Source organism: Typha angustifolia, chromosome 12 (assembly GCF_048772165.1).
Source record: "Typha angustifolia cultivar Huaian chromosome 12, ASM4877216v1, whole genome shotgun sequence".
Classification (NCBI taxonomy): Eukaryota; Viridiplantae; Streptophyta; class Magnoliopsida; order Poales; family Typhaceae; genus Typha; species Typha angustifolia.
In genome coordinates this window covers 1610231-1637531 of record NC_133250.1, presented here as the reverse complement: position 1 = coordinate 1637531, position 27301 = coordinate 1610231, and the positions used below count along the sequence as shown (strand labels likewise).

Here is a 27301-nt window from a genome sequence, read left to right as displayed (position 1 = left end):
TCATCTACTGTGACGTGTTGTAGTGCAAAGCATACTACTTGTTGAGCTTTTATACATCTTTTTCTATTGAGTATCATATCTGAGTGTTTAGTCTCATATCTCATATCAGAAAAAAAGAAGTGATAGAGTTCATGGGCTCCTGGTCTTTCACCTAAAGGCTTAACCTTTTGAGCTGAGTTAATTTCAAGATTCATGTTTAGTCCTGTTTCATTTGAAATTAGGACTATCTTGTCTCCCAACAATTAGTATCCGAGCTAGGTTTGACGATCGTGGCTGGCCTACTTTGAAGTCAGTTTGGTGCGACCAGTTTGATCTCTCTGGTGTATCAGTCTAGGTTTCTTAATAGAAGAGATCTGTATTCTGTGGATAAAGGTTCAAGTTAGGAAGTAATCTATAGTACCAGAGCTTCATACTTTCTTTTATAATCTTTAAACTTTATAGTGGAGTTTCTATTCAGTTTCATATGTTCACCATGCCTTCACTTTTCAGCAAAGAACTATTCAATGGTTGCTCCATGAGATCCAATGCTGAAGTAGGATGACAGTTTATATCTAAAGCTCTACTGTTGAGCTGGGTCCAGCCACTCAAATGAATTAAGCTTCTTGGTGGCAAAATAAATATCAAAAGTAAGAGGTAGATGAGATGGATGAGTAATCATCAATAGGGAAATAATTGTTCAACCATATGGTGTTAGTCTTCTGGTAGATCATGTGGTGCCATGTTCCCTGTTTTTATGAGATGAATAAATAATGAGTGTGGCATCTGATCCTATCCACATGTACATATGAGCAGTTCAACTAGTACTGGGGAATTAAAATTGCGCAGATTCTCTTTACTGAGAGATGTCAGAGAAGATAATAGTTATTCCTTAGACTTGCAATTGAGTCCTGGGTGTGGAAACCATGACTGCAACTCTTAAATCTTTTGTATCTCAGGAGGAGGTGGTGGCAAAACATTTGCAACTGGTTATAATCCAGTTAAAAGTTCATGAAGTATTGGGTCTGTTTGAGAGAGTCAGAATAGACACAGAATATAGGAGTTTTTGAGCAAACTAGCAGCTTTAATTTATGTGAAAAATAGTACTAGAATTCTTTCTAGTATGTAACAACTGTGAAATATCTTTTAATAATAGTGAATTACTTGTAACAACAGCAGAATAACTGTGGAATATATTATAACAAAAGTTAAATGCCTTCTAATTACAGCTCAGTTCATTTTAACAATAATGTAACAGATTTTAATAGTCTATTTATATATGGGGAGTAAAAGCTTTTTTTATTTTATTTTTTATTTATGAGTCCGAAGGCTAGATATGAGTTAGATAAAGAGTCAACCTTTTCTAGATATAGAGATATTTTAGGCCTCATCGAGCTTTTAGCTGTCTAGTCTAGGCTTCAAGCCATATGCGTCGTCAAACAATTGTTTTGAATCGAACGCTGCCGAGACTTACTCCAAGTTGTTGCGTTGATAACCTGTTCTTCCAAGCTAATCGTACTGTCGAGTCATCAACTAAATCGGATTAAACCACCGACCACTAAATAATTTCTTTATAATATTATTTAGAGTTGGAGTTGAATTCATGACGGTCATGAGCAAGGTAGCTACCAATCTCCTAGAGTTGGTTGGTCAAGGGGAGTAAAAGTTTGGAAAGGGAGTAGTAAAGATGGATAACGGAATCACCATGCAAAGGAAAGTTAAAGCGGATCCGACGTCGAAAAAAAAGAAGAAGATGCACTGGATTTTTGTTGCAAATTACCGAATCTAATTTAGATATTGGAAAATATTTAGAAGAAAAATAGTGTTGGTAGATCTAATTTTCCAATATTTTAGCCATGTGAGCACGTTTTTGCCACGCATCATAGCAAATAGAACACATCTAATGGAATCTCGGCGGGTTTAGAGGAATTTAATTTCTCCGTGTACAAGCGATGTGAGCTGAGGAGCCTCAGCTCCAGAACCCTAATTAATGCTGCGATCCACTCGCCACTCTTAAAGATTTCGACGATCCGGCAACACCTCCGTCTCTTCCTCTCATGAATCTCTCTCAGAAGGTGTAAATTTGCGAGTTTTATTGGATTCGACCAGCTTTAGGTGAGTAGCCCACTTTTCTGCAAAATGGGATTTCTGTGTGAGTTTTCTTTAGAAAGGTGCCTCCTTTTTCCCTTGTCTGCTTTATTTGCTCAATTGAAGGAGATTTATGGGTTTATTCGTCCAAATCGAAAGCCCATTTCGTATATTAATTGGTATGTGGCGTGATGGCCCTCTCTGATTCAATGTATATTGTTATGGTAATTTATGGACTTTCCATTTACGATTTAAGATTCATTTTATATTTGTTGGGGTCTCTTGAGATTCTTTTGGAGGTTTACTAATCGATCCAAGAACCGTAGTGTAGTAGCTCGGACTTGTCACTTGTAGCTAAGGCGACATTGATCTCCCTTGCTCTCTCTAGTAGTTGGTGCAGCTCATGTAGGAGGTACGTCAACACGAAAGCTTTTCACTCCTGTTTGAAAGGCACTCAGCCATACCTCCAAGTTGTTGGTCGGAATTGGATGTGCCGTGTGGGGTTGGTTGCCCAAAGATCCACTGTTTGAGCCGTAGCTTGCTTTGTCGACGAGTCGTCTTGATTTCGTTGAGATTCTAGTATGCGTCCCTATCCATTTCCTCCCCTTTTGCTTTGATCTAGCTACTTATTTGCTATCTCCGAGTTACTTCCATGACACTTGATATCCCATGATCGTTTAATAGTTTACATCTTTATCTTCTTAGACATCACGTCCTTTATTTTGTATCTTTGGAGAGTCCGATTTGAAAATGTTCTTCTATGATAATAGCTCTATTCAACTAACTAGGATATTACTATGTGGCTACTTATTACACTTGCAAAATATCACCAACTACTCAAAACGCTTAAGATGTTAAAATAATAATTTTTATATTTATGTTCAAATACTCTATCTTATTTTTGGGCTGACGTGTTGATTGGCCCAAGAAGCTAACTTGATTTAAATTAGTGGATGTTTTATATTTTAAATAATATGTGTCTAGTAGTATTCGAACTCAAGACGTCTACTCTAATACCATGTTAATTCACTAATTACTCTAAGATCTGAACTGCTTGGGTTAATCAAAATGTAACACAAAGGAAACACCTTTTTGCTAAAACTTTTAGATGGAAACCATTTTGATACAATTATGGACTTATGGCGTCAAACTTGAGCTTAATCCCCATTTATCGAGAGGGACTCCACCATTGGCTCTTCTTCCAGAGGCTATTGTATACATGGAAGATGCTCCGGTCTCCATCAAAATGGCTTTTACAGATGCATTTGGTGATACATGGTATATTTTGCATAAGAATGTTATGAGTGCTATAACTAATTCATTCTGGAGTAAGTTATATGGCTTCCTCAGATATCATTAGCCTCTTCCTATTAGAGTAGTCTCATTGTCTTGTTAGGATTTAGGAACTGTTTGCCCTCCATTGTTCATGTTTAACTTGGTCTCTGGTCATGCAAATGTACTGATTTGTATACGGTAGTTGCAGAGTGAAGGTTCCCCCTCCTTGCACAAGAAATATTGCTTGATGTAGTATTGCATTTGAAAGTGGCCCTCAGCCTGGTTGTTGATTGTTAGAGATAATGGTGGAGAACTATGCTGGTCCAAGTGAACTTCACTTGAAGAAAGAGCTTATTGTGCTTAGGAAGCAACGGTTCTTACGGGACCCCCAAACTTGCTCCTCTTGGAGGTCCCCTTTGAGCTCTAAATCATTCATTACAAATTCTGCACTTCTCCATGGAGATGGGTTTAAAGGAAACGTCACACAGGAAGGTAACCGTGGTGGGTCACTTGCCTTACCTTCAAAAAGTGGAAACAACGGGAAAAAGATTTATTTGTATAATTGGAGGCATCATTCTAATAAATCTAGTGAAAGTGGAATAAAGCTAGATGAGGGTGATAGACAAGTATCAGCTGATGGAGGTTCAGAAAGTTTAAGCAGTTCACATGATGCAGATACCAAGACTGATGTGCATCTTGGAGTTCCTGTAAACATTTACAGTGTCACAGGTTCAAATTCTGCTTCTCCTGTTAAAAGAACTGTTAGAAGGTTGAGAAGAAGTTCGATTTCGAAAAAAGGAGCAATTAAGCATTCAATGGTTTCAAAACTGCTGGACTTTCCATCCGGCTCACTAGGTATCATTAACTCAACTGAACAGTCTGATTATACCAAGAACTGCAACTCAGAGGATGTATGGCAGAGTCATGGAGTCACCTGTAAAGATGGTCAGCTTTCTTGCTCTGGATCACCATTGTACACTGGATTTGAATATGGGAATTGGTCAAGCTCCAAAATCCTCAAAACTGCTAGACGAGAGGGATCATCTCATTCTTGTACTCCTGCATCAACTAGTTCTTACTACAGATATGGATGCAGGGACTCCAGCACTGTTGGTTCATGGAATGAAACTGCTGCCTCTTTTGATGGAGATGAATTGGATAGACCAGATTTACCAAGGCATCAGAAATGTGGCATTCCATGTTATTGGTCGAAGAGAATAAAAGATAGGGGACTTGGAGGTTGTTATTCTCCTTCTTTATCTAATATCCTAAGGAAAAAAAGCAGTAGCATTCTTTGTGGGAGCCAGACGTATAGCAAGAAAATATCTGCTTCCAATAAGCAAAAACATCTGGAAAGATCTTCCCAAGAACTGGCTCTCTTGACTAATGGCTGTGAAAGGTGTGATTCATCAACAGGTTCTGCAAGCGATGAGCTTTCTACTAACTATGGGGAGCTTGATTTGGAAGCAATAAGCCGATTGGACGGGAAGAGATGGTCAAGCTGTAAAAGTCAAGAGGGAAATCCACTAGCCAGACATGCAGAATTCATCATGGAAATGCCAGAACAGAGAAGCTTGAGCCAGGAGTGCATGCCGAGGTTCTTTGATGAAATAATTGGTCAAAACATCATTATACGATCACTTAGTAATGCCATCTTAAGAAGAAGAATAGCCCCTGCATATTTGTTTCAAGGACCTCGTGGAACGGGTAAAACATCAACTGCAAGAATATTTGCAGCAGCTTTAAGTTGTCTGAGTAATGAAGTGAACAAACCATGTGGGTCCTGTAAGGAGTGTATTATTTCTTCGCCTGGAAACAGGAGGAATCTAACTGAAGTGGATGCTACTGACAAAACAGGTTTAGACAGAGTTCGGTACCTTTTGAAAGAAATATCAGCCGCTACAGTCTATTCACGATACAAAGTCTTCATTATTGATGAATGCCACATGATATCTACCAAAATGTGGTCAGCGTTTATGAAATATCTTGAAGAACCATTGCCTCGTGTTGTCTTCATTTTCATAACAATTGACCCAGACAAGTTACCAGGCGCCATCATATCCCGTTGCCAAAAGTACAACTTCTCCAAAATCAAAGATATCGATATAGTAAGCCGATTGAGAAAACATTCTGTGGAAGAAAACCTTGACATAGAATTGGATGCTTTAGAGTTAATCGCTTCAAAGTCTGATGGTTCGCTACGTGACGCAGAGGCGATGTTAGAACAATTGAGTCTTCTGGGCAAGAAAATAACTGCTACTCTTGTAAATGATCTAGTGAGTTTTCTTTTCTTTGTCATGTTTGTTTTTTTGTTGTTCAACAAGACACTATTACTGCCTCACTTAATTGGAAGCATCTTTATCATTTTTTATTTTTGTACTGAAATCTCGTTTTGACAGAAGGAAAACAGAGTGGGCTAATTAAAAGTCTGGAGAATTTGTGAATATAAAAGATTTCTTAGTTTATGTTGCTGATTTGTTTCTATTTTTATCTGTAAATGTATTTCGTTCTGTTCTGACAGGCAATATTTTTCTACAGATTCTAGATATCCTCAAGTACTTTATCTTATTTTTTGAGTTGTATTCCATTTGTTTGTTAACATTGAATCAGAGTATGCCAATTGCCAAGTTGCCTTTTAGTTGAAACTATAGTTTTCAATATGCCGAGATGTCTTATAGCTCAATATTTAGAGATCGACAAGGCTATAGGCAATTTGTCAAAATTTACTTTGAATTTCCATGTTTTGTTAGTTTATTGATGGATCATCATATTCATTCCAGATATAACTTATATTGCATAAATTTCCAGGTTGGAGTTGTCGCAGATGAGAAATTACTTGATCTTCTGGAGATAGCCATGTCAGCAGACACTTCTGAAACAGTAAAGAGATCTAGAGAGCTAATGGATTCCGGTATTGATCCAATGGCACTGATGTCTCAGTTAGCTGCACTTATAATGGATATTATTGCTGGAACTTACCGGCTAACCAACTCTAGGTGTAGGGATACAGCTCCTGGTGACCGAACTTGTAAGTACTTCCATCTCTTCTTCCTAACTGCAAACTTGCTTGTTAATACACAATCTAGACTTCGCCTTTCTGTTTTTGCTCTGGTTGATCTTTATTGTGATGTAAGATACAAAATAATGTCATGCAATCAGGTAACCCTAGTGTTTTGGTGGTAACCAGAGGAGTTATTTTTTAGTGTTCTAGGCTAGTATAAGGAAGTAACATGGAGTCAAGGACATTGTTCCACTTATGGTAGCGAAAATCTTACAGAAAAGTGTGAGATAAAAGATGTGCATCGCATATTGTGCAGAATATGTAAACCCTTGCTTTTTATGTTTCGACCTGTTTATTTTTTCTCATTGAAGAAAATCCAATAGGGAACCATTATTTGAGAAAGTCAATAGGTGATCTTCTAAGGTTTCTCACTTTCTAAGTTTCTATATTGGCTTGGTTTCACATTATTGGAACCAGAGTAGCTCATTGACTAACCACATCCTCTTTTTTTCTCATTTATCTTGCCATATCAAGATGGTAATTCCTTATAGGAGCTCTAAAGCTATTGACTGGTAAACATTGGTTAATCTTGATTAGATCAGCTGAGGTGGCCTTTGGGCATGTCTTACAAACGTTACCTTGAGTAAACTGGACAGCGGTGGTGCACAAAATATATCTAATGTGAAGATAGCATCCATTTACAAAATGACTTCTGTTACCATGTTATTATCACATCCCATTGTATTATTCCTCGCCTGGCGCCATTCCCGGACCTAGCAGCAGACGGGCGGGCCGGGCCTGAATGAAGAGCGGATTATTCACATAAAATGCTGGCCTACACTTTCACAAAGCTTACACATTGCTACTGAATGATCTGTCTATGAATTATGAGTGCCTCTTTCTCTCATCCTTTCCATTCATTTTCTTGACATATCATTTTCAGTTTTTGCTTTTTTACTTTTTTACTTTTTCACTTTTGTTTATTTCCCAATCTATGGAATAGTATATTTCATTTTAAATTAATAAGGTGCCATAGAATGATAGAAATATTACTGTATCCTACTATCCTATGTGTGTACATAGTTTATTTTTTTGTGGCTGCTCGTCTGTATCGTTCTGCAAGGTGCATCTTAACCTGTGGATTCATATTATTCTCCTACCTCTGGCTTTCTTAGTAACTGAATGTGAGCTGGAGAGATTGCAAAAAGCATTGAAGATTCTTTCTGATGCCGAAAAGCAGCTAAGGCTTTCAAGCGAAAGATCAACTTGGTTCACTGCAGCTCTGCTCCAACTTGGTTCTGCTCAGAATTCAGAACCACATCAATCAAGCAGCAGCAGCAAAAAGAGTGTTAAAAGGAGTAGTGATGGTGCGACAGACAAAGCCAGAGATAACTCAACTGGGAAAATTTCTCAGGAATCAAAATCATCTTTGGATTCAAAAATAAATAGTGGGTGTGCCAGTACTTATGACCTCCCTTTGTCATATCGAATGACATATGAGACATCAAGGTCTGAAGAGTTGTCTGCACACCGTAGGTCTGTTGATAAAATCTCACGGGATTCTGCCAGAAGAAGTGATTCCTCTGAAAATAGAGTTTTCATTTGTGCAAAGCCAGAAAGATTGGATGAGGTTTGGAGAAGGTGCATTGAGGGATGTCATTCAAAGACATTGAAGCAATTACTTTGTGATCATGGCAAGCTAATATCAATCAATGAAACTGAAGGTACATCTTCACCTATAAACTTACACTACTTGTTTTTCTTTGCGGCTCAATGAAAGAACCTCTTCATAAGTTTTCTATTTCTAATATTACTATTAGAATATAAAATATAAAAATCACCATTCTCCAACAACTTAAGTTTCTAAAGTAATTGATGAGTTAACATGGTATTAGAGTTAGAAGTCATAGATGCAAATCCTACCATGCTCATTTAGAATTTCACCAATTTAAATTAAATCTACTTTTTGAATCCATTAAATATCTCAGTCCAAAAGTGAGGGGGAAAATTAAAATATAAAATATAAAAACCACCTCTCTCGAACAGTTTAAGTTTTCAGATTAATTAATGAATTAACAATTACAATAAGCAACGATTTAATAGGGAATTGCATTTCAGGGTTACTGATATCTTATTACGGAAGAAGATAAGATTTCTATTATGATCATTCTTAACTTTCTATGACAAAATAAGAGATTAATGACCAAAGCATGGCTTGGTTAGCTTCTTGATTTCCTATTATCTGCAGTTCATTGATCTTGATAAATAGAACTTTGATCAAAACATAATTCTAAATTGGCACGAAAGATAGTTCTACAGAACATTTGAAGTTTTCAATGGACATTACAAAAATTACTTTTTTTTGCATATTGGTAAGCTGTACATTTCAGTTTTTTTTTTGTGTGTGTGCATATTTTGAAGTTTTCCATGCATAAGCCAACTAGGGAAATTTATGCGCATTTGTGCCTACATTTACATTAGAATATAAAAATGTAGTAATTATTATTCTCTAATAACTTATGTTTTTAGAGTAGTTGGTGAGTTAATATGGTATTATAGCAGCAGTTCTAAGTTTGAATCCTACCAGTCTCGTCTGTTGTTCAAAATACAAAATACCCATTCATTTAAGTCAAGTTCATTTTTTGGGCATATCAAAATATCTCAAGTCCAAAAATGTGGGTGAATGGGATGAATGGACAAATTTAAAGGTGGAAGGATTACAAGGAGATATACTTAACTTTCATCTTCCTGGCTCTTAATCACCATATGATCTCTTCCTCTTGTTATGTCTCTTTTCTTGTATAGCAGTATTATCTAGAATGTCAAGTCTCTGACACGTCACACTCAGACATAAATGCCATAAATCCGGTCACTGAACATTGGGGGAATGTTTATACATGTTTATATATATAATATATACATGTAATTATATGTAATGTTTTATATCATTGATTGATAGGAAGAAAACTGAATGTACTTTGGATATATAATGCGGATTGAGAGGATAAAACTGAGGTGGTAGATACGCAAATGCTCAATTTGTCTTCATTCTTCAGACACGCAAGACAAGTTGTCTGCCATGTGTTAAGATGCACTAGACATCACAAATGCTAATGCTGTTTCAAAGTGTTATTGATTTGAAAGGGGTAAAAAGAAACCATGAACCAGATGCTAAATCCACAGTATCTTGAAGAACTCTTAAGGATTATTTCCCTAAGTTATTGCATTGTTGTTAATTTGAAGTTACTGCTGAATCCATTGTTCAACTTGAAAGCTGCTTTTCTCTAGAATAGGAGTTTAACAAGCTAATGTTTTTAGGTATCTTGGTTGCCAATATAGCATTTGGGGACAGTAAGACAAAATCTAGAGCTGAGAGATTCCTGAGCAGTATTACAAATTCAATCGAGATAGTTTTGAGACACAATGTGGAGGTTAGAATTGGTCTCATGCCTGAAATTTTTGTTGAGGGACTAAAACCAGATGCAGATTCTCAAGACCAGAACCCAACAGAAAAGCTTAGATCTCTCTATAAAGAACAAAGAGTGGAATCTGATACATTAAGTGGCTCATCCAATAATATTGCAATAAAAGGATCCCCCAATTTTCCTAGGAAAAGTTCTGATAAGTCTGAACAAATGCTGCAACGAACACTGGAGAAATATAGCTCTCCAGTAGCAGAGAAAAGCTTTCAAGTGGAGAGTATTCCTGGTATGGCTTCTGAAGGAAGCATGGCTGCTCCAAACACTAGAGGACAGGAAGTTTCATGTCACAGGACAAAACCAGCAGGTGTTGATGAGCAAAGACTGGAGAGTGCATGGCTTCAAGCTGCAGAAAGGAATACCCCTGGATTGTTAAGCCATCCAAAACCTGAGAAGAACCAAGTTCTGCCACAAAATGACAGTAGATGTCAAAATGGTTATATGTCCTCTACGGCAATTGTCATAGCCTCAAAGCATTCGGAAGATGAACTGAATTATGAGATGAAAACCTTAAAAGTCAGTGATGTCAAAGGTCATCAGAAAAACCAAATTGGAGAAAAGGGGGACTATGTCATTTCACCAAGTTTATTGCACAGCAACAACAGCACATCCAATTTTGACAAAGCAAACCTGTAAGTTTTTCCTGCAGGTTTTGGTAAAGCTATTGCTTCCATCCATATTTTAATGTCTGCAAGGAAATCTAAAAAGACCTAATGCTGAATCTAAATGATTTTTGTTGGCCTATTAACTTGCCATGAAACCCTAGTAGTCATCTTGATGCACATGTACAACTTCTATTTCTTTGCTGATTGATGACTTTATTCCTACATGGTGTATCCTAAGTTAGTATTCGTGTTGATGCAGGTTATACTTTTCTTAATTTGTGATTTTAAACAATATAAGAGCTAACTTATGACTTGTCTAATGGGTGACAGGATATAGTTTATTGGCTATTAATTGTTCTTAGCATGTTTTGACTAATCTTGACAGTTCATCTTGCAGATACAGAGAACTGACTTTTAGGCAATATTGAATACATACATAGAGTTGGCATATAAGTAGTAAAGCCATTACTTTGCCTCCTGACATTTGTTAGTTAAAGATGAAAATCATGAAATGGCTCTATCAAGATTATAAAATGTGGCAACAGTGTGAAGGCATTCAAGATAGCATGTAGTGCATGTTAGAATAAAAATGAATAAAACCACCTTTTCCTAATAGCTTAAATTTTTAGAGTAGTTGATTAGCTGACATTGTATCAAAGCATGAGGTCTTGAGTTTGAATCCCACGGGCCTTTCTGTCATTTAAATAGAAAAACCTTCATCCGTTTAAGCCAAATTCATTTTTTATGCCTAACGAAATATCTTAAGCTCAAAAAATGAGAGGGAGTGTTAAAGTATAAAAAATAGAAAAAAGTTGCAAACAATACCCTGTATTTTAACTATAGTATAAATAAAGCCATCTCTTTTCATTATTTCTAAACAGAACCTCCTATTTACTAAAAGAATACTGAGCAATACGTTGGGCTAAGTTTAATCTAACAAGCAGCTAACATAATGTAATATAAATCTGGATATTTCGTCAGATTTTTGTAGTTTCTAAATTACCCTTACCTCGCTCCTCTCATATGACATCTGAGATTAAAGTATTAAACAACAATAGTTTTATATTCTTCGAGCTGTTTGGGAGGCTTAATTTTGATTCTATAATTAAGTTGATCTGATACTTGGTCCAAATTATATCTATCTATCTATCAAATGGTAGGGTGTGGCATGATACCTTTTTAGCAAATAAGAAGGCTCTATTTGTAAATAATGAAAAGGAGGGCTTAATTAGTAATATAGTCAAAAAATATTATTAATTATGATTGTTTTTAATAAAATTATTATTCTTTAATAGTTTAAGTTATAGTTTTCAGTTTTGGCCAATCCCGAGTAGGATCAGCCGAAACGGATCGGGATTGGCTATAGCTGATCCTGATTCGGGCCGAAACCAGCCAGCCATATAGGTTTGTTGCTAGCTGCAGCCACCTGCAGCAGCAGCTAGAGAGAGAGAGGGAGAGAGAGGGAAAAAGGAAGAGAGAGAGAGGGAGAGAGAGAGAGAGAGAGAGAGAGAGAGAGAGAGAGAGAGAGAGAGGAGAAGAAGGAAAGATAGAAAGAAAAAGAGTGTGGGAAAAAATGGATACTTCAGAGTAACAGTTAGAGAGATAATTTCAGAGTAACAGTTAGAGGGATAAGAAAGAAGAGAGGGAGGAAGAGAGAATTTTACTTTTTAAGCTTTATATGTGAGTAATTATTATTATTTATTTTCTTATAATTTTTTCTAAATTCTTAGAAATTTCTCAACGTTTTTAAATAATATTTAAAATTTTATTTAATTAAAATAGTCCGATCCGATACAGGTGGCCGATACGTATCGTTTTTCCGGACGGCCAATCCCGATCCCGATACCGATTTTTGAAATTTTGGTTTAAGTTTTTTGAGTAGTTGGTGAGTTCACAATGCATGTGTAGTTAAGTAGTATATATATGGGTGCACATTGCGTGGGTGAAACAAAAATTTAAACGTCTTAATATATATGAAATAAATAGTAACCAAAATTGAGTTGTTAGTTTTCTTAACTTAATGCTCCTTTATTGGGGACTATTGAAAGGTCTTACAGCACGCTTGTACTGTCAAAGTTAGGAAACTGAAATAAAGTAAAATCTTATAAAGAAATATCAAAGATATATGTTGGTATAGGTCTGCACGAGATCTATTGTTGAAATGTTAGTAATATGCTGTAATTAACATTTGATACCTCTGTTGTGGGGCATAAGGGTACGGAGAAATACATAAATGACTGCATATGCAGATGCGTAAACTGCATTTTATAATAGCTCTGTGTCAACCCAACATTACCCTATATTGTTATATTTGTGCTATGTCTTAGTTAGGGTGATGTCAAGGAAGTGACAGTCTTGTCTAGAAACCTTTGTGGCCTGTGGTGATAGGAGACATGCATACTGTTTGTTTGGCTTGTTGGTTCTTATGTTCATCAGAAATGAATCTTACTTATACCGAAGCATCGGCAGCAAGAAAAGAAATATCTATCTGGAAGGGTCAATTGACTGCTTCTGTTTTGGTGTATCGTTTAGACTGATATATTTGATTGCTAGATTCAAATATCCTGACTAGCTGTGCTTTCTGGTTCCTAACTATGCTACAATTTACAGGGGATATGAGTCTGGACCGGGTTCCAATGGTTTACTTTGTTGGAAAACCCGTAAATCACATGGTCAGAAGGTAATATACAGAAAATGCTGCCTTGTCCTTCTCATCAATATCCTTCTTTGATATCTCCAGCTTCCATCTTGACCAATTTCTTGCTAATAATAGGTGAAGCAAGGGATATCTATCACATCCAAAAGGACCAGCCGCTACTTGTTATTTGGAGAATGTGTAAAGTCAAAAGAGGAAGAAAGTTGATCCAGAAATGACAAAAACTATGAAGTCGACTCTTCAGAAAGCTTATTTTTCTCACAATTTTTTTTATTTGTTTCGCTACACTAGTCATTCTTGAATAAAAAATAACCGAGTTTCCTATGTCCTTATCTTGTGAGGCTTGGTCATTCTTACAGGAAGTTGAATAATATAGCAAGGAAGAAAAGTAGGGTCAATACTCCAAATACTTTATGCATGCATTGTGGCTGATCATGTCATTTATCTTGATAAGAGACAATTCCAAGCGGGAAAACAGGTACCATTATGATTAATAAATGATAATTATGTCAATGTATTATCTTGTATATTATTATTTTTAACCTTATAGAAGTGTTTTGATGATTCAAATGTGATCAAGCATATTTTTCCCTGCTTCTATAATGAACAGTCCATGTTATGTCTGTGCATCCTTTAACAGCCCAAAGGACACTTGAGTGGCTTCATATAATTCAATAGGCATGGTTCTGCTCTTGTAGATGCCAGTCATGTTGGTTTGCCCAAATTTGTGAACACTTATAAGTGTATCAGGTACTGTTTTAGGGAACAAGTACCTAAATTTTACATAGAGAATTATTATATCAGCTGTTTTGGTGTAAGGGAGTAGCTATAGACTTCTATAGCTTTTCTTGATGATACAATGCTATGCTTGGGTAGAATTGGGGCATAGGAAGAAATTCCCTGTTTTCTTTTTTGCTATTATTTTCTAAGAAACGAAATAATATTTGGCACCACGAGTTTTGCTTTTTCGATGTTCCAATCCTTGGATTGTCAACCTGTCTATTTTGAGCATATATTTTCATCTCTAAAGCAAAGTCAACCTAAGTTAAAACTTAAACTAAGATAACAACAATTAGTAGAACAGAACAAGGCAAGTTTGCCTCTATCAATGTAACTACCTTGCATGGTTAGAGTAGGTAAGTTCTATGTTTAGGCTCTATGAGACCAATAAAAAAGGAGGGTTTTTATGTAATAAATTAAGATTATATTTCTCAAAAAGACGTTGAAATATACGGTGTAAAGCGCATAAAAAATATTTCTCCTTTCTTGATACTTTTTGGTATTTATTTGTCAAGAAGGCATTTCTTCTGGATTACATAGCAATAAATTATTCTATAAAATCAGGTCAACAAATAATAGCTTAGACCAAAATTTTGTTTAAATACATAACTGGAAAGGATCTTTTCTTGTTTTCTAAGATTCTACTATTTCAGTAATCCTAACAGGAAATACAGGACAAAGATTAGGTTTATTAATTGATACATATAATAGACACTTTCACTAGTATGCTCAGAATAATACAATCATCAGAAAACACTCTTAAGAACAAACAGGAACATATTCAACGATTCTTTGAACAAAGTTGCTGCTCCTGTTCAGATATAAATATCACTGATTGCATATACATTTTTCCCTAGCATTCTCCAAAATCTTAAGAAGTGGTTTGCTCCCACATCTTTGGCCTTCATCAAGGGGAGTGTTTCCCCACCTGTAGCCACCACGTAAAATTTGAGTAGAGGAACATATGATATGTTGATAAAGATACTTTTAACATGTAGTGTAAAGCCCATTAGAATTTAGAAGTTTACTTAAACTAGCAAAATTTAAATTCCAATATCTCAATGACATCAATTCATATCAAGAGCAAGAGTTGGGTGCAAATTAAGATAGATGAACATCATGGAGCTTTTTAATATTTGAGATAGTTGGAAAGTTCAGAGGCATGAATTAGTGTGAATGCTAAAGGCAGGTAAACATGTAGATAGAAAAGGTAAAGCCAGAGAATAATAAAATGTTGTACTTTTGGTTTTAGGGGAAAAGAAGTGCAATACCTATCTTTAGAAAGAACATCTGCACCAAATTCTATCAATACACTGGCAACAAGGTGTAAGCCCTCTGCAGCTGCAACATGAAGTGGTGTCCTGTGGTCATAATTTTTGGAGTTTGGGTCAACTCCATATTTGAGCAAACGTCGCAGTATGTCAATTTTGCTCTCTGTCACAACTTTACAAAGATAACTTCCAGCATCTTTCAAATTTAGAGTTGCACCATTCTCCACAAGCAGAGTAGCAATTCTATCATGTCCAGCCCTTACAGCTTCCAACAATGGAGAATTTCCAAATTTATCTGCATTTATAACCATAATATAATGTTAATGAATCTGGTGTACAGGAGTAAAGGGGAAAAATAGTACTATTTTTCAACCTTAGATCTTCACCCACCTATGCAATGCACATTAGCTCCTCGTTGTATAAGAAACCTCACAATCTCTTCGTATCCTTTGCATGTAGCCACATGCTAATGCCAAAAATGGAAAAGAAAAGAAAATAGTTAAAGACTATTGTGTTGGTGCTGAGTGCTGACTCCGAACATCTATTTAAAGTTGCTCCAATGGACCATAAACAAAATGATTTAAGTTTCATGTTTTTGATCCTTAATCACTGGGTAAAAACTATGGAAATATGCATCAATGAGTGTTGTGACTGTTCTATGAGCTTGACAAAGATAGAGTTGTATAACATCAAATTGTTTCTTGTTATATTAAAGGTGAAATCATAATGTGCATGTGAGAGTATCTAAGCATTTCTCGTATGAGCATATGCGATTGATGTTTGCTTGTGCTTCTCATATAAATTCTTTAATTCTTCTCTTTGTAAGCCCTGAGAAATTTGAGAAAACACTTAAGCAATAGGTTTGTCGAAAGAACAACATACTAATGCAGTCCTCCCATCGTAGTCTGTTTTACTTGGATCTCCTCCTGCATTAATCAAGGCTTTCAAATGATATAGATCCCCATGGTATGCAGCATTGTTGACTCCCAATACTAGTTCTGCTTCTTGCTTTGCAATCAGATATGTGATATCTGGCTCCATCTGTTTTATTCTTAAATCCGTCTCTCTTGCCTTCAACCAAATAACACATTGAATCATATGTTAGAACTGAAATGAAAAATAACTACACATTTCTTATCATAATATTTATACCTTTAGCAAATTGCTAAGCACTTGACGACTGTCATTGAAGTAAAGTTGTAAGACGCTGATCAAAGATTGTTTCTCCATTCGTAGAAGCCTGCACAATTCACAAACTCGAACTGTATAGGGTTGTGGAATGTTGCATAGTAGAGCAACATCGCCAAATATGTCGTAAGGGACAAATTCTGCAATTGTTTCCTCTGATCCATCTTCTCCAATGCCCACTTCTTCCTGTGTTAGAGATGAAGGATATATTAGAAAAGTTTGGCATGTTATGCTGTGCTTGATATGTGCTGTAATATAGTGAAGATGGTTTGTTATGCATTATTAACTTAGTTAACATTATTTCCTCTTGCAAATCCATGATCAATTACATGAAAATGTGCATAGAAGATTGAACTCAAAATATGGGATGGAAATTCTTGCTGCTCTAGTTAATTTTTGGACTTAATATTGAATAATTAATGGTATAGGATTTGCTCCTGCAGAAAAGACTAAAACTTGAGGACTCATGTTTACTGGAATTCATAACCCTGACAAAGTGGTTAGAGGATACCTCATGCATGTAATCTCTTTTGGATGAACTAAATTGCATTCTTTAACTCAAACTAGACAAGCTAAAAACTATTCCTAGACATCCTGGATAATCTAAAATGTTTGAACATAATATCTGTGTCCATAATTTATCATAGGATGTGTTTGTTGGGAAATATATTACCAGAATTCCATGAGACACAATATAGATTTGATCCACAGCGCTTCCTTGCTCTAGGATTACCTCTCCTGGAAGGAAGAACTCTTCATTTAATTTCATCACCTACAGGAATTTCACTATGCATTAGATTTATACATGTGCATGTATCTCTACAAGAAAAGCATAACCAAATAAGATGTTGATCATTGTAACGTACAATCTGATTTAGGAATTCATCTGAGCATCCTTCAAAAAGTTTGACCTTTTGAACCATCTCCATATATAATGTCTGGGAGATCTGTCATCGCACAAAATTCAGAAGAGATTATTTGGGTTTTCTATAACTCATAAAACATTATTGATTGATAGTCCATGGAAAATAATAATTTCTTTAAAGAGGATAAGACTGTAATAAATTATGGATGCAATAAGTAAGTAGTCATGGATAAAGTAGCTTTATCTTTGATACTGCAAGTGCTACCTTAGATCTAACAGCAACTGGAATATCTTCAAGTATGCTATCTTTTGTATAGCTGCTCTCGTATTGTAGTCTTAGATGACCCTTGATTTGTGATCTGATATCCTTACCAAGCTTATTCCTGTTCATGTACTTAATTAGATCTGTCATCTTGTCACGGAACCTCTCCGTCTTCGAGCCCTTGACGATTAATGCAGTCATATTACCAATCAAATAGGCACTTAGTATCATATCAAATGAGATGTAGGTCATGATAAAGACCATCTCCCTCATATTCACAGCATGGATGTCACCATATCCTGCATTACAGTTGTTACTTATCAATCACTACATGCATTTGAATGTAACTGTCTATCTAGCGAAAGAATTTATGTGTCAAATTTAGTAAAACCTGCAAACTTATGAAAGAGAACAATTACTGACAAATGTTTTCAGGATTTACCGACGCTGGCCATTGTGACAATGGCAAAGTACAAGGAAGTAACATAGCGTCTTACGAAGTCGATCTCCCTGAAGTTGATGTACTTGTAGTCTCCTAATGACAGGCTTCCAATCCAAGTATATCCCTCCTTAGCTGGAGGCATTGTTGTTGCAAGGTAGTAGAAGATGCAAGCAGCAATGTGAGTGCAGTAGAGTTCAACTGTGATCAGCTTTACTATCCTCGTGAAGAGGTAATTTATGCGAATGTCCTTCTCCATCTTCTTGAAGAACTTGATGATGTTTCTTGCTCGATATAGGCGTAGCCAAATGAAGTATCTGATGACTTCCATTCTTCCTGTGGACTGATGAAGAAAGCATAGACATTAGAGGTGATATGTATACATATATCTTGTGTTCAGGCTAAAATGGTGTATGACATCAAGATGGTTACTTATTTGAGGAAACTCTTTTTTTTTTTCAATGAAATTTATTAAAAATACTCTGCATTTTGCTTGTATTATTTATCGTTTACGCTCTACTATATGAGATATTTATTATTCAATCCCTACATTTTACTTTAACAGCAGTGAAAGGAATAGAGAATATTCTGTTACTTTGGAAAATGAAGTTTAAAATACCTCTAATTTTACTTCAAAATCTAATTCTCAATTTAGTTTTATCTTAACATTAAAAGAAAATTATTTAAGAGTATTACGTTTATTTTGCATGAAGGATGATTTTGAGGCATTTTGAGCTAAATATATCTATAATAAAAGATTAGGAAATTTGCATATAACATCCTATCTTTTAATAAAATTATAATTATATCCTATATTTTTATTATTTATAAATCGAGCCATCTGATTTAGTGAATATATGTGAAAATAAAACACTCTGCCGCTAGATTAGTTAGTTAAACGTAATAAAATCTTTGAGTTAAGTTATCTAAACTAAAAAAATTATAAAAATACTTTCAACCAAGTCATAGGTATTTTAGTTATTTTAAAAATAAAACATCTCTATTTAACATAATATTTTAATGGTGTTAGTTCAAATCTAACCTAGGAGTGTGAAAATGTAGGTCGCAAACACGATTATATTATAAAGTAGGTATTATATATAAATTTTCCTAAAAGATTTGATTTATTCCACTTTACACCTTGTCTTTTGCTTGTATTCAAAATGACCCCTGTTATGATTTTAATGTTCAAATGGCGAACCAAATTAAAATTTAACAAAAATAAAGGGAGAATATCAAAATACTGTATCAAATTGGGTTGAGTTGCGTATATTCGATCAATTTAAATGGTAGGGTTTTATCGAGACATTAAATTCAGACAGAGAGGTCAAGTCAACATAGTCGTAAAGCATAATAAGTAGAAAATGCAGGGTGCTAAATGGAAATGTTCCAATATATTTACGCACATTACCTTGTAGATGGCATCCCAAGGGAAACAACCAAGAAAGTCAAAAGCAAAGTTGCCTTTCACATAGCTGACCTACGAAAAAAAATTAATAATTATTGGTGCAATTTTGTTTAGATATAAATTAATCTTCTCTTTTCCAAAATTTAGATGTCATTAAAGAACAAAAGAATCAAAAGAACACCTACATTTTGACATTATTATTAAAAAAGAGGAAAAAATTTGCATTTTACCCCTTAATTTTTCCGTTCAAAACTAATAGTAAAAGAACACCTAGTTTTCCCTTTATATTATCTCATTTTAGCATATTTGCAATGTCCGAGATATAAAAGTGACAAAAAAATTAAAATAAAAGAAGGGTATTTTAGTCATTTACATACATTTGTTAGGAGTCCAAGTATTTTAGTAGAAATCACGATATTTTGACCCTTGTTTTTCCCAAACACCCACCCTATCTAAGGGGTCAATTTATAAATATTTCAAAAGGGTATGAGGTTTCTTGCAATAAATCCAAAACTACATATGCTTGTTTGCAAAAAAAAATAATATATATATATATAGAGGCAAATACTTGTAATCTTAATCCGATGGCTATAATAGCCCGTTTTCATACTAGATACCGGTTTTTCGTTATCGGTTCCAAAACCATAAGAAAAATAGTATATTATTGAGTTATATATATATATAGGCAAATACTTATAATCTTAATCGGACGACTATAATAGCTTGTTTTCGTACCAGATACGAGTTTTCGTTACCGATTCCAAAACCACATTGCCTAAGACAAATAGTATATTGTCGAGTTACATATATATATATATAAGCAAATACTTATAATCTTAATCCAACGGCTATAATAGCCCGTTTTCAAACCAGATACCGGTTTTCGTTACTAGTTCCAAAACCATATTACGTAAGAAAAATAGTATATTAGTTAAGAAGATTTAATTACGTATGCCTAATTTCCTAATTTTTCTATTATATTCTTGAAGATCTTATCTTAACCGTTAGATCCTTATCAAACTGATTAATAAACAATTAACTTTACGATAGGGAAAAATACTCTACAGGTTCTTTTCTCTCTAAAATAATTCTCTATCTCTATCTATTAAAATTTAATTTAAATCAATCTTAAGCTAATGAGAGATATATATAAACAATAAAAGATAATCAAATAGATAAAATATAATTAAATTCTAATCAAGTTAATTATAAAAGATATTAATACCCTTATTTTAATATATATATATATATATATATATATATATATATATATATATATATATATATATTACTCTTAGTTAAGAATATATATGTCTTAAAATAACGTGCAAGACTATATATTAAAAAATAATAATTATGAAAATATCTTTCATTCCTATTATATCTTTAAAGATCTTAACTATTAGATCTTCGTCAAACTGATTCACTGATTCATAAAAGATTAACTCTACCGTAGCAAAGAAACACTCTCTCTATATAAATATATATATATATATTCTGACCGCAATGCAATGCATTTCCTGTCATACACCATCCTGTAACTGTGAGCGTCTCTGTAGGCGACGAAGAAGTGCAGCAAGACATCAGCGAGGAAGACGATCTGCACCCACTCCAGATGCCTCAAATGCTCCGGCGATCCTCTGAAGAAGCCGAACTCCAATGGCGTGAAGAAGGTCGAGTAGATGGACCAAACGAACATCATGTTCACCCACATCCTATACAATCTGGAATTTATTTCACAACAAACAAAACCAAACATTACTTCACTTCTAAGCTCAATCCAAAGAACTCCATCACCACCTCTTCATGCATGCATGCATGCATGCATGCATTCTTGGATGCTCTTCTTCAGAATCTCAACAAGGCTAAACAAATGACTGACAAGATGTTAATTATCAAATTAAATATAAACAATTATCTCTTACTTATATAGTGTTCTTATTATATATATTATACACCATTAAGACTTTTAGACATGAAAGCACACAGATGCTTTATTTTAGTCTGATCACTTTGAAAACTCGAATGGGTGTTAATAATATTTGAAGATCTAGATGCAAAGACAGACAGACAGACAGACAGACAGACAGACGACTTGTCCACGTTTCTCCCAACCCAACTTTGTATAATTTATTCATAAAGCTTGCCCATTATCTATCTTTTACTTATTTTAACGTACAAAGTCCACACAAGAAGAATTGGGCAAGTTGCAAAGAACCAAATCTAATTTGTAGAACAATGCAATGCTTCTTCATAGATGAATAAAATCACCGTTCTTTAAAAGTTGTAAGTTTCCAGAGATTTAGAACATGATATCAAAGTAAAGCAATCGTTGTCTATGAAATATATATGTATATATATACTTGCCTTCCATTTGGACGTATAACGAAGGCATCGTAGCATCTTTTGGGGAGTTTCAAAGCACTGCTGCTGTCCCATAACTTTCCTCCTCTTCCATATCCAAACTCCTTGGCAACCAAATTTAGCCGACTCCCAACTGATCCTTCCAAGTTATCTTTCACTTCATTCAACTCAAACTCCTCCTCATTGATCTCCTCACCCATCTCTCTCTCTCTCTCTCTCTCTCTCTCTAGCTCTCTCTCTAGCCCTCTCTCTCTTTCTCTCTAGGAGTGTGTCTTAAGTGGTAGTAGGGTTAAGGATCCTATCAATATATATATAGCAATTTGTGACATGCATGTACCTGAACAAGGGGCACTTGGTTGGAGAGTATTTGACCAAACTAGGCCCCTTTAATAATTTCAACTTAAATTGATCGTCATCAAATTTAATATTAAATAAGTTTATACCATCTCATTAATAAGAAAAGGAAGAAAAAAAATAGTTAGCTTTATTCGCAAAAATACAATGCTAATTCTATTAGCAATTGACATGTTACACTTAGATAATTAGATAAACTAAGAAGAATATTATATCTAGACGGGTAAAGAGATAGTTGACATTATTCGAAAGAGACACATTTTGGTATTAAGTTTTTAAGATCGTTGATATTTAAAAGTTATTAAAAGGTCTATTTTAGTATATAATAAAACTCCATTTGATTGGATAAATGCATAGTAGCCACTAACATTTGAAATAGGTTGTTGGAGTCTCATTGAGTTGGTTCCAAAATGTTTATGTCATCACCTCACTACAAATAGGTGACATGGGCAATCTTATAGTATTAGGATCATACCTAAATTTGGTCTCCATGCACCTCAATGCCCTCCTTTCAAGCTCATTGGACAGCATTGCCAAAATATAATATGTATCACTCACATTCTGACATCTTAGCTCATACAACTCAGATAAATTTGTTTATAATCCCAATAACTGTTATAAATTCAAAATACTCGTATAACCCATTTGACTTAATACATTCATAGCCCAAGAAAGAAAAGTGTGTTGGAATTTGGCTCAAATTCAGATTTCAGCATTTTATAAGCTTAATATGCCAATGCGTTCGAATGGGCCCTAGGGGTGTTTAAATGCAGTTCCTAGACAGAAACTAAGTGATACAGGCGTTCGAACGGCCCAGTCGCGTTCGAACGCGAGCCAATCCAAGAGCAGGTATTTTTTGTCGGCGTTTGAACGAGGCTTTAGCGTTGGAATGCTAGTCTGCATTTGCACTAGGCGCGTTCGAACGCCCCTTTGGTTCCGCTGCTTTGATATTGAGCGTGTTCGAACGTGCCCCCGAGAGTGTTCGAACGCGACGTGAAAAAATCCAATGTGAATCGGCCCTGTAAATGGAAATGTTGGGTTTTAGGGTTTTGAGTGGGTATTTTGCAAGAGAGAAAAGCTTGTAGGGGAGAGCCACCATTGTTTAGAGAGAGATTAGAGTTGTAAACTCTTTGTATTTGAAGATTTGCATAGTGGATTGAAGATTGCTATGCTCATGGACGTAAGCACATCGCCGAACCACGTAAATCGTGTCTCTCCCTCTTTTCTCTTCATAGTTTGTATATATTTGGTATTCATATTTGTGATTACCTTGGGTATTTGAAGTTCTCTACAACTAACATCTTGTATTTGAAGTTCTCACATTGATATTGATATTAGCTTTGCTAATATTTGGTTTGCCCCAAATTATTGCTATTCTATTTGAATTTGTTTAAGGGTGAAAGGTTTTGCTTCCGCTTCCCTCACCCATTTGAGTATTTTGCACAACAAAGTGAATATAAACACATAATCTTAGAAAGATCTTTGGTAGATAGCCATCTTTAGGAGAGAGAGAGAGAGAGAGAGAGAGAGAGAGAGAGAGAGAGAGAGAGAGAGAGAGAGAGAGAGAGAGAGAGAGAGAGAGAGAGTGGCCACTATAAGAGTCCTCACTAAGCCATCTTTAGGAGAGATTTAGTGCTATAAGAATCGCATGGCTTAGTGAAAGGAGATGGGTATTTGTTTAAAGCATAAGGAACCCAAGTAGGCATGGTTGGTTGGAGTTCTTAAAAGTGGGGAATGGTTTTCTAGTTTATGTGACATGGATGATATGGGACAAAGGATTTGGCAAGGTAGTGGAGAGGGATGGCTTGGCTTAATTAAGACACTTTATGCCTTGGATTAGATTATAAAAGCAGGGGCTGGATTTAGAGGGGGAGATTTGTTATGGTACATGAATTGAAATTTTATAACAATGGTGGAGTACTGGAAGAGACAGTGTGCATCTAACACCACAATTTGTGGTTCATAGAGGCAGGCACTCATTCCGGTAATATTAGACTTGGTGCAAAATCTACTAGGGTTTTAATTATTCCTAGTGCAACTAAATTATGCAATGTGATTTTAGGGTTCGTGCTCGGTCCAAGCTTATCCGATGCATGCTAAGGGTTAACAAATTGGTTGCATCAAACAACTATAATCACGCGCTGTCTTAATCATGATGATATTATTTATATCTTATTATACACAATTTCAATCATTAGATGTATATAATCGATGCATTGACGTATATCCAAATGTGCTTAGGTGGACCTGAATAATTCTACTTGGATTGAATTCGTGCTTATTATCTTGTATGTAGCTAAATCGTGTAAGTCTTAAAGAAATAATTATAGTAGAGTTAAAAATAAAACATTAAATATATGTAGCCATGCGATAGTGCTACAATTGTTATAACGATTCTCTTTATGAGTATATCTAGATTTGAATCATAAATATAACAATATGAATCGGATCAACTGAAATGAATCAATCTTGGGAACATTGTGGTATCGGCTACAGATCAATATCCAATTCATATTGAGTAGATTTGGATTGTTTCATCCAAATCTGCTCAATATGGGTCCACTCTAATGAATTGGATCAAATCCTTCTAAGATTCGACCAAGGGATATTAAATAATTAATGTTCCTAAGCCTAGTGAGAGAGAAAATAGTCTCTCTCTCTCTACTCCGGCGGCCTCTAGGCAACCTTGACGTCCAAGACCTCCTCCGACCAATATCCGACAACCTAGGGTAAGTTTTTTTTTTTACTTTCTATCTTTTTTCTTTCTTCTCTCTTTCTTCTCCCTTTCATTCCTCATCTTCTCTTTCCTTTCTCTACTGTCTCTTCAACTTTCGATGAGCCCTCTTTCTTTCTTCCTTCCGGTCTCTTCCTCTCTTTCTCTTCTCTTTCTCTCCATCTCTGCTCACTGCAACAATCTTTCTACTGATGGAGATAGAAAGATGATTGGAGTGAAAGGAAGAGTGAATTGGGAGGTATATTTATTAGCAGCAGAAATGAACAAGTTATGGTGAGTAGAGGAATATCAGAAGTTATTAGCATCAAATAAAAGGTTGACTCAATCAGAAGTCGAGTTACTGGATTACTGGTTCAATCAGACTGCTGATTCATTTAAGATTATTTAATATCGTAATATATTTAGAATATAAATAATTTAAAAACAAAAAAAAAACTATCTATAAAAAGGATACAATTATATTTCTTCTATTATTTAGTTATTTTTAACTAATATTTAGATGTAAGTAAATCAAATCATATAACTTGTACAAAATCATATCTTAATTACAATTACACTTTTGATTTTTTAAAATATAGTTATATTGATTTTAGGAATAAATTACTCTTAAATGAATTGTTGAAATAAGTACAAATTCCACAGATTAACATTTAGTTACATGAAAATAAGTATAAAAAAAAGGCTCCATGCACTAATTTACTTAAGAATAAAACTTTATTTTAAGATGAACTATCAATTATAAGCATCTCTTGCCAACTTGTACAAGTTCCAGTACAAACATTATAGACCAACTATTTGCACTGCAAGCTTCTCATCTTCCTTTGCATCAATGATATATACTTCCCATTTCCAGTTTCCAATGGTTTAAAAACTTTCCCATTGAGACATGATATCAGAACACAATCTATGTTAAGATAGCAAAGTTTCTGGAGAGTAACCTCCTCTAGGTTGTGTCAAGTTACCTTCACCAACTGTAGTTAAAAGTGCACAAGAAAGGGTACTAATTTTGCAGCTGATTACATTATTAACATGAGCATCTTTTCCATTGTACACACTATAAGATAGCTCACAGAATTAACCTCTTTCTGCAACTTTTCCTTTTGCATTCTGTTGTCATTTGTTCTGGAATATGTAAAACTTTGCCCTCTAAAATTGGAAGCCATCATCTTCAGAATACAAATCAGAAGTAGGACGCAGTGAAACTCTCTCCTCCTTAAACCTCCTATTGCCACCACTTCTGGACCTCCCTCTTCTCTCAACCTCACTACCTTCTTCTCTGTCATAACTCGCGGCACCGTCTGGTTTGAACGAGCCATTAAATCCTCTCCTACTTCCATTTCCATCATTTCTTGATCGAACATTCGACCCATAACTGCGGCTTCCCCATTCCTCAGATGCCTTCCGGTCATTACTCGCACGACCCCTTGTAATTTTTGACCCATCTGAGCTCAAGGCATTATCACGAACACCTCTCCTTCTCTCCCTGTAATTTGGGGCATCCACCGGTTTCGCATCGAGCGAATCATTGAATCCTCTCCTCCTTCCATTTCCACCATTTCTTGATCGACCATTCGATTCAGAACTGCGGTTTCCCTGTTCCTCAGACACGTTCCTTGTAATCTTCAACTCGTTTAAGCTCAGAGCATTAGCACAAACATCTTGCGTGCTCTCCCCATCCGAGCCAACTCCGTCTCCTCCGTTCGAATTCCTCCTCTCTCTTCTCCTCCTCCTCCTAATCCCACCCCCTCCTCTCGCGACCCAATCGTCAAACCTCACGTCCTCCCCATCGTCGTCTTCACCTCCTACTATCCCGTACGGCTTCACGCTGTGCACCACACCCTTCGGGAAGAACCTCGCTGACGGCAACCCCTCCGGCGACTGGAATACCTGGGGCCCGTCCCTTTCCGTCCACATGTCGAAACCCCCGGGTCTCTGGAACCGGTCAGCGAGCGCCTTCACCTGCTCGTCGGCGGCGATGGAGAAGAGCTTCGGCGCCGTCTTCTCCTTCGTCATCTCGACGAGCTCCCACGGGCGCTCGAGCTCGGAGACGGCGGCCTTGAGCTCGGCGCGCTTACGCATCTCGTAGATCTGGCGCTCGCGGAGGAGGCGGGCCTTGAGTAGCTGCTTCGCCTTGTTCGCCTGCATCCTCTTCCACTGCCACTTGGACACGCCGCCAGGAAACGTGCGGGGACCGCCGCCGTTCCGAATCACAAGGCGTCCGCCGCCAGAGTCATCAATCGAGATGGGACGGAAGCCGAATCGATCGAAGCCTGACAAGAAGCGGACGGAGGAGAGAGATGGATTCGTTAATCTTGGGACCGCGATGGTCGATGGGAGGATTGCGATCGTCATTGATCCTTGGCAGAGGAGAAAAATCGAGCTATTCTTCAAAAAAAGATCAGGAAAAATAACAAAGAAAATCTGATAAGGAAGAGAGGATTTGGGCTGGGATTCAAAAGAAGTGGATGTTGCCAAATTTCTCAGGCTCGTGTGGTTGGGAAGTTAGCGGATGAACGTTTTCGGATCCGGGTTTATTTACAAGTTCGTGGAAACCGG

General features: G+C 35.9%; 3 protein-coding genes across 8 annotated transcripts; 1 reads left to right on the top strand and 2 right to left on the bottom strand.

Annotated features, from left to right (window-relative positions):
• The first annotated feature begins 1692 nt into the window (after positions 1-1692).
• Positions 1693-18020, top strand: LOC140771985 (protein STICHEL-like 1). Of its 4 annotated transcripts, XM_073113845.1 has the most exons (9): positions 1693-2091; positions 3548-5615; positions 6148-6367; positions 7516-8064; positions 9659-10451; positions 13035-13104; positions 13198-13311; positions 13440-13558; positions 17882-18020. In XM_073113845.1, exons 2-7 carry the CDS (start codon positions 3642-3644, stop codon positions 13285-13287), a joined length of 3696 nt encoding a protein of 1231 aa, XP_072969946.1. In that variant the 5' UTR covers positions 1693-2091; positions 3548-3641; the 3' UTR covers positions 13288-13311; positions 13440-13558; positions 17882-18020. The 4 variants fall into 4 exon arrangements, with proteins under 4 accessions (XP_072969946.1, XP_072969943.1, XP_072969944.1 ...); XM_073113842.1 differs by having other exon boundaries at positions 13198-13558; XM_073113843.1 differs by having other exon boundaries at positions 3542-5615; positions 13198-13558.
• On the bottom strand, positions 13623-21906 carry LOC140771987 (potassium channel KOR2-like). 3 transcript variants are annotated; one of them, XM_073113846.1, is made up of 12 exons: positions 21661-21906; positions 20796-21017; positions 19297-19360; positions 17889-18228; positions 17450-17745; positions 17186-17266; positions 16993-17091; positions 16284-16505; positions 16014-16202; positions 15522-15597; positions 15132-15426; positions 13623-14788 (listed from the first exon to the last, which is right to left on the bottom strand). In XM_073113846.1, the coding sequence occupies exons 1-12, from the start codon at positions 21855-21857 to the stop codon at positions 14689-14691; spliced, it is 2181 nt and encodes a 726-aa protein (XP_072969947.1). In that variant the 5' UTR covers positions 21858-21906; the 3' UTR covers positions 13623-14688. The 3 variants fall into 3 exon arrangements, with proteins under 3 accessions (XP_072969947.1, XP_072969948.1, XP_072969950.1); XM_073113847.1 differs by having other exon boundaries at positions 20823-21017; XM_073113849.1 differs by lacking the exon at positions 21661-21906 and having other exon boundaries at positions 13629-14788; positions 19297-19365; positions 20796-20952.
• Positions 21907-25440: 3534 nt separating this feature from the next.
• LOC140771912 (uncharacterized) lies at positions 25441-27210 on the bottom strand. Its single transcript, XM_073113742.1, has one exon. The coding sequence runs from the start codon at positions 27095-27097 to the stop codon at positions 25892-25894; it is 1206 nt and encodes a 401-aa protein (XP_072969843.1). The 5' UTR covers positions 27098-27210; the 3' UTR covers positions 25441-25891.
• Positions 27211-27301: the final 91 nt, after the last annotated feature.